At 45.5% G+C, this 15,028-nt stretch overlaps 1 protein-coding gene across 1 annotated transcript in view; it reads left to right on the forward strand.

Moving 5' to 3' along the window:
• LOC132072288 (bifunctional heparan sulfate N-deacetylase/N-sulfotransferase 4) overlaps window positions 1–14,549 on the forward strand; it is a 48,595-nt gene extending 34,046 nt beyond the window's left edge. The window contains exons 6-13 of the mRNA XM_059470469.1: window positions 5,794–5,976; window positions 6,865–6,961; window positions 7,062–7,185; window positions 8,043–8,217; window positions 9,169–9,339; window positions 10,671–10,780; window positions 13,523–13,625; window positions 14,430–14,549. Coding sequence (XP_059326452.1) covers window positions 5,794–5,976; window positions 6,865–6,961; window positions 7,062–7,185; window positions 8,043–8,217; window positions 9,169–9,339; window positions 10,671–10,780; window positions 13,523–13,625; window positions 14,430–14,549 — 1,083 coding nt within the window. The remainder of the gene's footprint in view (window positions 1–5,793; window positions 5,977–6,864; window positions 6,962–7,061; window positions 7,186–8,042; window positions 8,218–9,168; window positions 9,340–10,670; window positions 10,781–13,522; window positions 13,626–14,429) is intronic.
• Window positions 14,550–15,028: the final 479 nt, after the last annotated feature.

A 15,028-nucleotide genomic window follows, 5' to 3' on the forward strand; every position in this document is an offset into this window, starting at 1 on the left:
GACTTTATTCTTGTTCCCTGCTCCCTCTCATCGCAGAGACAGGAGAATCACACGTTATTGCTTTGGCATATTAAAAGCAAATACAGAGAGGGGTTAATTTATACCTTCCACAAGAGATTTGGGAATGTTATTATGGAACATCTTGAGTGCTGGTAATGTTTTTCTTTTTATTTGCTTTGTTTCTCTGAGCATAGTTATAGAAAGAATAAAAAATAACCTTGGGCATTGTAGGAAATGTGCTGCAATCCAAAAGTAATTCACAGTGCGGTTCTGCTGAGGGCTCTGTGAGCTGAACATCTCAGCACATTTTGGGGACAGAAAAAATCAGGCAGGCAACCTCCCAATAAAAAATGTCAATATTTGTGGAGCTGCAGTTATCAGGGTGCAGCCCACAGGGACACACGTGTTCCTCTCCAACCTGACAAGAGGGAAAGGCTCATTCCACCAAATTGAAAGGGAGTTTTGTTAACAAGTTACATCAGAATTTATCTTAATGTTCATAAACACACAAATCAACCCTGACCTTCCTCATGGTCCTGAATATTTTTCCCCCCCGTGGTAAATCATTATTTTTCCCCCTTCATCCCACATGGCTGCACAGAGCTACTACAGGGAAATATTATCCCATGGAAACTCAAGCCTTCAGCAGCACATTTAGAAACTAATTAGCTTGAAACCCAGAGGATCAGGGAAACATTTCAAGGATAGCACATCTCTTTTCCTTCTTTCATGACATTTTCCTGCTTTGTGAAAGCTGCTGCTCCACTCCACACATTTTGATATTTCACCAGAATTCCTTCCCAGCAAGTTGGGTGATGGCAGAAATAGCAGCCAACGACTGCATGTCAACAAGGGGGTACTGGGGAAAGAGGGAAAGAATCTGATACCTACATGCACACAACATGCAATTATTTATTCAAGTGAGAGGAGCAAGTCTTCCAGGTGAAAACAAGCTGACTCAGAACTCTCTGATTATTGAAAATGAATCCTTAATAGAAGTAAATGGCCAAGAACTAAATTTCCTCACTGTGCTTGCCATTCAAATTAATTGGAAAGTGGCTGATTTGAGAATATTATATCCTCTAGTGAACTGAAAATGCTGCCTTTTTTTTCTCTGAAACCAAGAGTGGAGAATTAAATTAACTCTGAGGTTTGTTTGCTCAGAGTAGGCCACCAAGCTGGATTAATTAATCATCATTTATGAACACTCTATCACCCAGAGCAGTCAGAAAACTGCTAAGATAGCAACATGACAGTGGAACTGCTATAAAAACAAATGATAAATTTCCTGCATCTCCAGCCTATAGTAACTTACCAGGCATTTCTTTGCAGTTCAAAAGAAAATATCCTGGTGAAAACTCTTTCTTAGTTTTTATAGGAGTGCTCAGAATAAACAGAATGATTTACACTTGTTCTGTAACTTGGGGTCCATAGGGAATGCCAGGGAATGTTTGCTTCCTCCGCCTGGAGATTACAGAGTGTCATGTCAGGGATAAGAGACATCATTCCTCCCATCATTCCAAGCCCAGTTAGAATCAGATTTTCATTTACCACATGTCTAAAGAGAAATGGCAGACAAACTGTCATTTATAGGCACTTATCCAAAGTCATCATCCTTTGGGCTTCTTTTTGCCTGCATGTCCCTTGTCCTCCACAGCTCTGCCTCATGTTCAGCTTGACCTAAACCAACAGTATCCAAAACCCCTGCAATCTGCTTTATTTCCTTAATTTGAACTTGGGTTTGTCCTTAAGTCTGAACTGAGTAGATTTATTTCCTTTTTTAAGAGAGAGTTTATAGTCTGAGGAAGTCTTTTCAATGAGAAAACACAGATGGCAAGAAAACAAATTCCTGTACCATGAATTTCACTAGAAAATGGAAATAACAAGAGAATTGAATTGCTGTAGACTTCTGCAAAGTCTTCCTGGGGCCCACAGATGTGACTGGCAGCAGCTTTGGCCACAATTAGCTGTGCTGCTGATCACTTGCACAAGTGTGACAAATGAACAGCCATAAAACTTCCATTCAGATCTTACACTCTCACCCAGCTACACACCAATTGCACAAATTCATCAGAAGCAGTAGTTACTTTTTTCACAGCCTCTCAAAGCATGTGCTGAGAGGGGAAAAAAACTAAAACCCCTCTTTTTTCTACTTCCAGGCTTTGAAAAAAACCAATATATATAACTAATGGATTAGAACCTCCCAACCAGTTTTCTTCATCTGGGACCCCACACATCATGAGGTGTCACAAATGTATATGATCGGGGGAGCGGTGGCTGTGTTGGAATGTGCTCATGATTTAGCCTTTACTTTAGAAGCAAAACTTGGAGAGATAACAGGAAAAAAAAAAAAAATATCAAACCTAGCAACTGTATTCTCAGAAGGAAAGGAACAAGGCACAAGATTGTTCTGTCAATACTGAGGAATCCATTTAATCCTGCCAACTAAACAATGGAAAAGCAGAAAGCGTTCCTGGGTAAATGAGAACCAATTTTGCTCTTCCAATAGGGAATTTTAAAAGAGCATAGAGGCTCTGCAGCATTTGTACAGCTGTCCCAAGGCCACTTCCCACCACTGCTGGACAGCAGCTTCCAACTCCCATCCTGGGAGCACTCAAGGTGGAGAGCAGACACAGTAATGAATATGGGCACAGGAAATAAAATGCCATTCTGTGCTTCTGTTTCCCCTTCAATCAAAGACAAAAATATTTCTGTCCAAACACTGACTTTGTTGCTTTCTTTAGAGATATTATATTTGGAAAACATTTGATTATCCTGTCAAGAGTATTAAATTATAAACAGATGTGCAGAGTGGAAAGAGAGCAAAACTTAAAAAAAAAAAAAAAAAAAGTGCAATTTTCAGGCATATAAATGATTTTGCTTCAGCAGCAGAAGGGTCATGAATATGAATAGTGCTGAATTCTAGAGAAGCCATTTGTCATTATTAAAATTAGTGCTTTGTCAACACAAAATTCTCCCTCCCAGCCTCCCCCTAGCTGCAGAAGAATCCACACATTAATTCCTCCCTTCTGGCAAACCTTATTTAAAAAAGCTAAAGACACTAAACATCCATTTCCTCCCAGAACAGTGGAATTCCCACATGACACCCAACTCTGGCTCCTGGGCTTTCCAGCAATGGGCCAAGCAGCAGGAGGAAAGGACCTAAAGGGGAACATTGATCCTATTTAATTGTGGAGTGGCTGAGAAGATGAGGTGGAACACATTTATACCTAAGTTTCCTAATGGATTTTTTCATTGCAAGTGCTTGATCGATGGGTAGGGAGAGTTTCAGATAGCAACAGAAAGGAATCAGCCAATCTTTTATTCCCAACACAGAATTGCCATCCTTGAGATTGTGATGCACTCCAGCTGTGCCCTCCAGAGGCAGGTGGCTAATCTTTGTCCAAAACCAAGTGCTTTTAGGTAAAGCTGTGCTAAGTCTGGCAGTTACAGAAGAAAAAAAGCGCTTTATTCTGAATTAATAGGGCAGTGCATCCAGAGCAAGCACACAAACTCTGAGTAGAGAATACAGTTTCAAGCCACTGGTTTCTATTCAAATAGTTTTTTTCTAAAGCCCTTTGTTTCTCTCTACTAACTACTGTAGGTTTCATTTTCTATAACACAAGCCTGCATATACAAACATTCCATATAGAGAAAACAAAATTCCATATAGAGAAAACACTGTATATCTAAATTCTAGATGTAAGTGATGTGAAATAGCCCTAGAGACAAAAAGCACACAGTGAGAGGGTGCGATGGTCCTGCCATTAGTTTGCAAACAATCTGCGATCATCCATGCTCTAAAGTGAGCAGTTAAAACCCATCACCTTTCATCCCCAGTGATTTGGAGGTAGACAGCAAAGAATTAAATCCCATTTTACTCCATGAATAATGCATCATATCTGGGCCTTTTTCACTTCCAAAAAGACCACTGGAGCAAAAGAAGTCAAAAGAGTGTCCAAGATCTTTTGACTCCATGAAGAGCGATTAACTGGATCTTTTAAATTGGTTTGCAGCAAAATGAAACTCCTAGAATAAGCTAATACTCTTCTCCTACAAGTACATTTTAACATTGAAAACAATCTCATCCATTTTCAAGTGTAAACAAAGCACAAGGAGCACACAGATTTACTTGCATACTTCATTTGGTGCAATAACATTAAATGTCATTTAGCACTCATCAAACAAATGCTCCAGAAACAAGGTGATATTCTCCAGCAACATTCCCTACAAATGGTTTCCTTGTCAGCACTTTAAAACAGTTTACAGGAAGAACTTTGCACATTTGCGGGAGTTGAACTAGCAAGGATCTGTTTGCATTGGCTGGGGTTTATTTTGTGAGAAGAGGATGATTTATTACCTTCCTTATGGTTTCTGGGGTAGTACTTAGGGACATGCAGCAAGTTCAGGGCAATTTTAAGTCACTCTGTTTATGTCAAACACTTGGGGTCATAAAAGGAAACAAGAACTGGAATCCACCAAATCAATCCACAGAAAAAAACAATTTGTACAGCTTCCAATCTCTGCTTAGCCCGGGCCCAGAGCAGAATAAAAGGGAAGAATAAATTACCTTTTGTGGCATAAAGTGTGCAGAATGCCATCCCACTGCAGAGGAGCCATGAGGGACACTTTCTCCTAAGCTCCATCTGTCTCCCCCTTGGAGGAGCACTAAAAGCTCCTTGTTAATAATTTAACGAACTGATGGACACATTCCCAAGCATGGGGGGCTGGCGCTTAAAGAAGCGCCACCTTGGCACAGCAAGAGGGTGAGAGTGGGAAGCTGGTGGCTTCTCATCCCCTGATGGACTAGGGACAAGCCTGGGACAGCAGAGCAGGAACCTGCAGGAGGGAAAGCTTTTCTGCAGGTGGATCACTGCTAAAAACCCTCCTGAGACACACACAGAGGTATTTCAGAGCCTGTCTCAAGCATATCTGACCCACAGCCCAGGCTCCAAAGGAGTGCTGCATAAACACTGTCCCTCAGGCCTGGGTTGGGCAAGGCATCGCTCAAAACACACCCAGAAACCCTCCAGCACATCAATTCCATTCATTTTGAATTTACAAACTCAAAATGCACTGACCTAAACATGACTCCTGTAGCAGCTTCCAAAAGAAGAAAGCACAGCCACTGTCCTGCACATGACTTTATAAACTTCTCCCGTTCCTAATCATCTCAGACGAGGCTCACCTGGACACAATTATCTCTGTGCAGAGCAAACCATTTACTGGGAACCAGGTGTCCCCACTGTCGCCAGGTGTCCCCACTGCTGACAGCTCATTTCTTCAGAATGAGGTTGCTTCAGTCCCCCAAATCTGCCTGCAGCTGTGATCCCATTTCACTGTCAGTCCATCCCAGCTCAGGCCACTGCACTCACTAAAACAGCCAAGTGACAACATTCAGTTTAGTGCCATCTTCATGAAAGTAAAAAATTACAATCTACAGGTAAAACAGCCACAAAACTGAGTTTAATCACCTCGTGGAAAGAAAACGCTCGGAAATACATTTCACGTTATTCTTATAAACTCTCTTTATTCCTCTGAAATAAATCATGAGATCTACAAGGCAGTGGCCACGTAAAGGCTGATAACAAGAAGTTATATCAGCTTTAAGGAGAAAATGAAGACAGAGATACTTAGCTGAGATACCATCCTTCACAAAGCCTGGGAGTGTTTGTGTCAGAATTTATTCCCTTACTTACATCCAGGCTATTCTAGGCACACCAGCCAGCACCGGGGGGGACAGCAAATTGGATTTGTGGTGTGCCACGCCTGAAAGGCTCCTCTTGCCCCCAGATCAGCATTTTCATGACCCACCTGTCCAACTATGGCAACGACCGCCTGGGCCTCTACACCTTTGCCAACCTCGCCAGCTTTGTCAGGAGCTCCACGAACCTGAGGCTGCAGACGCTGCCCCCCGTGCAGCTGGCCCAGAAGTACTTCCAGCTCTTCCCCGAGCAGACTGACCCTCTGTGGCAGGTAAAGGCACCTCCTTTCCCTCCTCCTGCTGCAATCCCCTCGTTGGAACGAGCAACTTTTCTTCTAAAAAGCCTTTTTCGAGCGTGGGAATGTGAGTTCAACACTGTCATCTAATGGTTACCTGTACCTGCCTCTTCTACCTGGAATACTGTGAGCCACACTGAGCTTGTGGTTACACAGGGTTAAATCCAGGAGGGCACCAAGGAAACCTGTGCAGTTATTTAGGGCTTACACTTGCAAAAAGGTGCAGAAAATTTCCCCTATAATTTTTGGCCCTGCAACAAAGGAAGTATAAATCTACAATATTTTCACTGGGCTGCAGCAATTCTGTTCAGCTGATGATTTTCTCCATCATATTTAGTTAATTTTATTCACCAGCAAAGTGTATCCTCTGTTACCTCTGCAAAAGCAGCATCTGTACGGTAACTGCTTTGAAGAGCAGCCAGTCCCAACCTCTTCTGCAGGGCCTTTTGTTCACAGGTTTTTATTTTGCATTCATAGGTAGGAAAAAGATAAGGAGATGAATAATATCCCACATTTCTATTTTGTCCTTCCCTTTTGCATTCTCACGTAAATTAAAATTGGCACTAAGCCCCATGCATCCAGAACCACTCTGACAGCTCAAAAAGTAATGCCTCAAAGCCATCTAGAGGCTTCCATCTGAACCTCAAATGGAAATTTGATTAAATCAATGTTCCAATTTTTTTCCCCCTTCTTTTTCTTTTCTGCTAATGACTGAACCTTGTCCTCAGTCATTCAAAACCACTGTACACACACTGTGGGGTGTTGCTGCTCAGTGTAGGGCTCTGGCATTAGTGCAGAACACTCAGACCCTGCAGAGGTTTCAGATTCCCAGTGTGATGGGCACCACCACCTTTTGTCCTTCAGAACCCGTGTGACGATAAGAGACACAGGGATATTTGGTCCAGAGACAAAACTTGTGACCACCTGCCCAAATTCCTGGTGATAGGACCCCAGAAAACAGGTAAGGAGCACAAGGAGATCTTTTAAAAGTTTCTACAGAGTCAAAGGTCCTTTTTTAACTTTTTAATATTTCCTAATGGTACCTCTTTTCATTGTCATAGGTACAACAGCCCTTTATTTATTCCTTCTGATGCACCCTTCCATTATCAGCAATCTCCCCAGCCCAAAAACTTTTGAGGAAGTTCAATTCTTCAATGGCAACAACTACCACAAGGGAATTGACTGGTAAGGAGAATGACAAAATCGAGGTGTTCATTCTTAATGCATGGAAAATCACAGTGGAACAATTCCAGGAGCGGGTGTGACATCCCCTTAATTACTGGATGAATTTGTTATGCTGGAAATTATCAGATGGAAAGAGAATCTAATTGGTAATGATGGGGCATTTAATCAAGCCCCTAATTTTGTTTAGATATTACAGTAAGAATTTTCTGAGTTTTCACACAAACGAATGCAAGAGGCAGTTCTGTCATGAGTAACATCTCTGTCTTGTCATAGCTGTAGCTGCACTGACTTACACTCTGTTCCTTCCAAAGTGGCTTTTCATGAAGTGAGGTTCCATTTATCTCTTCACAAGGATCCATCCAATCAATTTTAAATGGAAAAGACCATTCAAAGCCAAAATTCAAATCATGTAATTCTGAAAGCGTCCAAAAGCAAAAATGTGTCAGTCCCAAAATGAAGTACTTCAACAATGTTAAAATTAAACAGTTTGACATTTAAATGTTGACATTAAATGTTGACATTTTGAAGCTTTTCCCAATTTTTTCTGCAGCTAAAACTGAACTCACTCCAAACTGGTGAAAGATATCCCTTTGACACTGAAGTTATTAGCAAAAATCCTATCCATCACAGGAAAAACCTAATTACCAGACTTCATGAGGGCTTTAGCTATTACCAGCACCACCTAAGAGCCAAGATGCATTCCCATTACTCCAGTCTGGGCTGAGCTGAAAAATTCAATTTTGCTTCTTGAGAATTATGTCTGAAAATTCACCTTGTCACCCACCATGAAATGGGAAGCATGGGGCCATGACCCTGTTGTGCTGCTGCTCATTCTGACAAGTCTCTTCCCCTCCAAGGTACATGGAATTCTTCCCCACTCCTTCCAACACCACCACCAACCTCCTGTTTGAGAAAAGTGCCAACTATTTCCACTCTGAGGAAGCTCCCAGGAGAGCTGCTTCCCTCATCCCCAAGGCCAAGATCATCACCATCCTCATTGACCCGTCGGACCGCGCCTACTCCTGGTACCAGGTATGGAATTCTGTGCCCCAGGAATGCACAGTGGGGCCACTGCCAGGGGATGGTGGTGGCATCAGTGGGAACCTGTGTCCTTGGGCAATAAAGGGAGTTGTGGCACAGCCTTGGCACCCCGTGGGAGCAGGAGGGTGCTGGATGTCACCTTGTGCAGCTGGCACCTGTGACACTGGTGTTGGGAATGATGGAAGTTCCCAGCACAGAGCTGCCACCAGCTGGGATCAAACAGTTCAGTCTCAATTACAGCTGACAGGGCACAGAGGGAGAGCAGGGCTCCATGCCCAGGGACATGCACAGGGAAGAGGAGCATGGCCCAGCCAGGGAATCAGAGCTCCTGATGCTGAGGTCTGGCCCCACTCCCCTTCCCCCAGCGTGTTCTCAGCAGCCTGCAACCGTGCTCAGATGCACCCAGCGTCTCCTGAAGTTTCCAAGGAGGTAAAAAGGGCTGTGACTGGAGACACTGGCTTTTTTCTCTGCTTGGAAACAAAAGCAAGCCTGTTGTTTTCCCCAGGAAACTCCAGGATGCTCTTCTTTGCCTTTTACTGAGCCCACACCCTTCCATAACAAAATCTGCGCTACTTATAAATTCTATTTTTAAGGAAATATATAGTCATGCTTGTGAAAATGGCATAGGCAAACACATAAAGGAAACACTAAATGCAGTGTTAAAATAGCCTGGGATTAATAATCCTGGGACAGCATGAAATACATCATTTCTGATCCCGCCAGCAAGTTCTGCAAGGAGCAAAGCACGGCCAGGGGCTGCAGCTTGTACCGGGTCACGTCTCACTGGCAGCTTTCCAGCTGCCGAGGCAAAGCAGTAAAACAGTGATTTTTAAGATTTTTAAGATTTTCAGTAAAACAGTGATTTTTAAGATTTTTAAGAATTCAGGCTTCATCTGCAGCATCCATACCGTTGCACGTATTTCCTTCCCTGCGTCCCCGCAGCACCAGCGCTCCCACGAGGACCCCGCCGCCCTGAGGTTCGATTTCTACGAGGTGATCGCGGGCGGGCCCCGGGCGCCGCCGGAGCTGCGGGCGCTGCAGCGGCGCTGCCTGGAGCCCGGCTGGTACGCGCTGCACATCCACAGGTGGCTCTCGCACTTCCCGCCCGCCCAGGTAAGGGAGCCCGCCCGGCTCGGCCGCCCTTGGCACGGCCCGAAGCTGTCCCGAGGCTCCTGCGCCCCGGGAAAGCCGCGGCGTCACACCTTGTGCCAGGGCTTTTAAGAAATATAAATTTCATCCTGCTCCCTAGTCAGTCCCCATCATAGAAAGCTTCACATGTCTTTGATCCTCAGATGGAATTGGCCTTTCTTAGAGCTGGAGCACAGATTCCTTCTTTTGCCCCCTCTTCCTTCAGATATTTTATTGCATTGTCTTTTATAACTTTGCCGTGAAAAATTTACCTAAATGCATAGATCTAAAGAATACCTCCATTCTTGAAGTAATAATAACCTAATAATAATAAAATACTAAAATAACCTAAAGCAAACATTTTAGTACTGCAAAGCACGTGCATGGGCACTCCTTATCCAAGGACACGGTCACATGGCAGTTCATGTCTGTGCCTCCTGTCAGGCAAAGCTGGAAAAGGCTCTGTCATCACCAAGGATCCCCAGAGTGTGCCCTGGGTGGGACAGAATGTGCTGAAAGGAGGCAGAGCTGAGCATTGCCTACTTTGTCAGGGACCTGGGGGGAAAAAAAACAAACCAAACAACAAAAAGAATTAGACGCTCTGTCTTCTTGCAATCCTGATTTTTCTTTTTATCCAGCCTCAGCTGTAATAAAGAGAGGAGAAGCAGGTCAATCCCGTTTCCACGAGAAGGGAGGAAATCTCAGTCATTTACTTCTTTCTTTCCTCTGTCCTTTGTACTCTCTGATAAATGGGGAGGAGTCCTGCCCAGAGCTGCTGAGCTGGCAGCAAGGGCAGCATTGCCCTGGGAGCAAACAGGCCACGTCTCCTCCTTGCCCACCTCATCCCAGCTTATTCCTCCAGAGGAGAGGGGGATGTCCTGGCAAACTCTGAGCATGCAGAGGGTGCTGAGCATCCCATGCCCTGTTCCCTGGGCTCCTCCTCTGCCCTCACCTGGAGCTGCTGCCTTCTCTCCTCAGGACTTCCAACAGACACATCGTAAACCTCAACAATATTTTACATCCTTTCCTTATCTCTTTTCTCAGAGTTGTCTGAGTGTCAGGTTTGGCTTGGGAGGTTTAACTCCTGCATTTGAACAAGGTGCACACTCAGAGTTACAAGGTGCCCACCTATGCAAATCCAACTCAACAAAGTAAAAAGCAAACCTAAAAAGGGGTTAATCCACATGAATGCTTTTAGCACTGTACAAAGTCATTTAAAGCTAATTTAAATCCAGGTTGTCACAGAAGTGAAATAATGCCATTTTTTGGTTACCCATAGTCCTGTTTCCAAATCAGTGCCATATTTTCCCCTGCAGTTGCTCATTATTGATGGACAGCAGCTGAGAAGTGACCCTGCTACTGTGATGGATGAAGTGCAGAAGTTTCTGGGAGTCTCTCCTCACTACAATTACTCTGAAGCCCTAACGTGAGTGTATTCCCTTTCTTATCTGCCCTGTGGGGTCCCAGGGCACATCCCCTCCCACCAGGATCCCTGCATTACTAATTACAAACACATCAGGACAACAATAACTTGGAGAAGCCTGAGGTTCTTTCCCATCAGTGTCCAGAAGCTGAAGCCTGCAGTGTCAGGTGTGGAAAGTTTGCCTTCACCATTCCAAAGGAGCCTGATGGCAGAGGCTGGGTGAGAAGCGCTCGTTCCCCAATCCCATTTTCCTGTCTGCATTTCCATGTACAGCTGAGACTCCTGCAGGGGAGGGAGTGGGCTGAATTCCCCTCTCCCCTCGTAGTCCAGCAGAAAATTGTAAGAAGCTTTTGCCCTGAGCCTCCCTGTGTGAGGAGCATCATCTCTTACAGCCCCAGCCCTGGGATATCTGTGGCCTGGGAAGCCTGGCACTGCTTTTCCAAGCCCCTGAGCCAGCACATGGAGTGGGAAGCAGCACAGCCTCTGCTTCACCTTCCCTGCAGGCTGGTCCTGAGGGAAACACAACCACAGACTTTGCAGCTGCCCCACACTGCTCCTCTCTGCTTGCAATTTCCATTTAATATTTCCTCTCCTGGCAGGGTTCAGCTTATTTATATCACAGGTTCAAAGTAAGACTTCAGTGCTTAAGGAAGTTGCTCTGCCAAAACCTTTTTCTAGAGAAAGAATTTTGGATTTCAGAATGCAATTTTTAAAGTCATTAGTTTCCAAAGAGGGTGGAGGGGAGGAGGAGTCTGATCACAGAGCTGAGCTGTTGATGCTTGAACAACTCACAACTGCACATCTGCAGTGCCTTCTGCTGGGTTTTTAAAATCCACACCCACAGACATACATCTTCCTTGCTGGAACTAAATTAAAGTCATGGAGTCGCACAGCAGGAAGAAATTTGGCCTCTCATACTGGTTTGGACAGGAAAAATGGATTGTAAACAGATCCATAAAATTATGCACTCCCTGTTTAGAGGCATCAAGAATGCAAATGTGCTGTGGTAGCCCTCACTTCTGCATGGATTTGGGATGGAAGGGGAAAATGCATTAAAGTGTGTAGCTGCTTTCTGGCAGGGCTTGTCAAAGGGGAAAAGATTGCCTAGGATTGTTCCTAGTCATTACTGCCTAACCACTGCACAGCACACATTCCTAAAGGTGTCAGGAAGCAGCCTAAGGAGCCAGGCCTGTGAACAGCACTGGGCAACAAGTCCATCACCCTGAGTAATTGTGTGAAAGTCCTGCAGGAGAGGGAAATCAAGCCAGGCAGAAGGGAGCCATGGGAGGGGAGTGGAGGGGCACAGAGGCAGGGCTGGAGGAAAAGACAGGATGAGAGGAGTGTGCTTAGAAAAGTGTTCTCCCTTGGAGGGCTGCTACATTCTGTCAGAGTGAGAGAGAGATCCTCATGGTGGCATTGCTTGGCTCTGCCCTCCCAGGCATTCCCTGCCTCTGGCATCAGGTACTGCCTTCCCAGAACCCTGCCTCTCCCCCAGGCTTCCTCTGCAGGGAAGAGAAGATAACCAGGCCTCCAAGGCTTGCTGCTGACAGCTCTAAAATGCTCCCCTGTAGCTTCAGCCTTAGGGCTATCACTATTTTTAAATAAATACCTCCACTGTGCCCAATTACATTCACAGAAGCCCTGAGAGTTCTGTGATTTCTGAACATAGAGAGTTGAATTCAGCCTGAACTGTCTCACCCTCTTTTCCCCTTCCCAAATTTGCACATCATAATGTTCAATAAGCTGCTTCTGAGGCAGAAGGATTGTTTGGGGCATAGTTTTGCAGTTTCCCTTTTACCCAGCACATGATGTTGCTGCTCCTCTTGGGAAATCAATGCAAGGCAGCTAAAGCACTTCACCATGCAGGGAGCAGATGGGAAAGGCCAAAGCAGAAATGAATCTATCATCAATATACCCATTTAATCAATGATTTATTTGTTTTTAATTGATACAGCTGCAGAGACAATTTAGGAAACAAAGGTCAGGCTGCATTAATAGGCTGGGCAAGAAAAAACCCATGGAGAAGGTTCACCCTTCTCCTGAAATTCACTCACTTCTGCATCCATATCGTAGGGACAGGGCAGGGGCAGAAAGGTGGTGTGTAATTAATTAACTCTGTGCTCCAGCCAATTATCTTTCATCCCTCTCAAACATCTGCTGAGCAGCAGGAATGAGCAGTGTTTGGATGTTTTATGGCTGCTTCCAGTCCCAGAGCAGTAAATTCCAAACCCGACGCCACGTGGTGCCGTTCGTTCCTCAGCGAACCCGTTTCCAAGCCCTCATCCAAACCCCTTCTATCTCTGCATTTCAGACTCCACAATCAAATGGCATGGCTCAGATAAGGCTGCTAAGACAGTGTTTATGCTACAATGCCACCCTAGGAAGGAAAATGGTATTGAGATGCAGTGATAGGGAGCAGCCAGCTTCTTCCTCAGGAAGGTTAAACCATCAGCACCCAAGCAGCGCCTCCTCAGGAGACCTGCACATCACCCTGTGTGCTGGACAAGGACAACAAAAATTACCCAGTGCAGGTAGTGGGAAAAACTTCCTGCCTTTAGACACTTCCAAGGCAGATTTGTGGGAAAAAATGAATCCCCAGAGTTTATACAGGTTGCCCCCTCTGTCCCCAGAATTCCAGTCATCCAGGGAGATGCGTGCAGCATTAATTTTGGGCTAACACTGATGTCTCAGTAACCAGGAAATGTTTCTGTAGCAAGGTCTTTTAAAAGATATGATCCTCCACAGGTTTGACCCTCAGAAAGGCTTCTGGTGCCAGTTATTGGAAGGAGGGAAAACAAAGTGCCTGGGGAAAAGCAAAGGTCGGAAATACCCACCAATGGACCAAGAGGTAAGGGCTGTTCGGAAATTTATGGGAGCAGTTTTAATACTGACCTTAAATAAACACACTGATTACTTTCCCCCCTTTGTTGTATTTTCAATGGATTGATGTTTTTAAAAATCAGAAACTCGAGCTTTGGAAGAGAGGGCATTGAGTTCCCCCTGTGAGAGCCAATTTGTGGGGGGTGTTATAGGTTAGTTGCGGTGGGGAATGAATCACTGACTAATAAGTCCAAATAACATGAAATTTATTAATTGATAGAGCAAGCGATAATAGGCAAAGTCAGCGCCCCGGGCACGCTGGACGACAGGAGAGTCTCCGCTCTAACACTGCCGCACTCTTCTGGTTTTCTGTGGAGTTCTTATACAGTCCTTCTTCCGGGCTGATGTGTAGTACTCTGCATATTCTTCTTTTGTGTTTAGGTGGTCATAGTCCACCTCCCGGGGTCTGAAGATGAAGGTTGGTAATTTTCCTTTGTCTGATTCCTGGAATTTTTAGGCTCAATCTGCTGAGTCCCTGGAATCTTAGGCTTACTGAGCGGATAAGCTGATACTGTGTTATCAATCATAGCAAACCCCCCACCCATATTAACAGTTTACTAAACAGATAAACAAATGTTTGTGAAACCTATTGTCTTTTGGTTTCATCTTCCTTATCTTTTAAAGTCTGGAAATTTACTTAAACAAACTAGAGATGTTGCAACAGTCTTACTGGAATTACTTTGTCAGCTTCGATGAACAAACTTAAAGTTTTAACCCATTACAGGGGGGGTCTCCTTTAACCTGATCTTGGTTTGTTTCTCCCCCCTCTCAGTCCCGAGCGTTTCTGTCGAGCTACTACCGCGAGCACAACGTGGAGCTGTCCAAGCTGCTGCACAGGCTGGGCCAGCCGCTGCCCTCGTGGCTGCGGCAGGAGCTGCAGAAGGTCAGGTAGCACCGGGGGCGCCCGGCCCGGCGCATCCCTGCCCGCCCGCACCCTCCCGCTCCTCCGGCTCACTCGGCATCGTCAGGACAGGACCTCACGGACCGCGCCCTTCCCAGCGAATCCAGACAAACCACAGGAGAATACATAAAAAGCCCCAAACCCAAGCCCGACAAGCGTTGGAATGGCCGCGCTGCCGGCGGAGCGGCACCGAGCCCCTCGGGCGGCTCCCGGCCGCTCCTCCTGCACCCCGGCCGGGGCCGCGCCGAGCCTCGCTCCTCCCCTCAGGGGGCACCAGGAACTCTGCGTGGGACGGACGGACACCGCACGGACAAACTGCAGTCTGTCCGGACACGGGCAGAGGATGGGAACGTCTCTCGCTGGACTGGGAGGTTGGTCATGCGCTGGGCTTTTCCCGCTTTGTTTGCAAATCCTTTCATGTTCTCAGCAGGTCGTGCAGCGGGCACTGCCTGCGGCCTGCTATTGACAGC

The sequence above is a fragment of the Ammospiza nelsoni genome, chromosome 4, assembly GCF_027579445.1.
Source record: "Ammospiza nelsoni isolate bAmmNel1 chromosome 4, bAmmNel1.pri, whole genome shotgun sequence".
NCBI classification, from domain to species: domain Eukaryota; kingdom Metazoa; phylum Chordata; class Aves; order Passeriformes; family Passerellidae; genus Ammospiza; species Ammospiza nelsoni.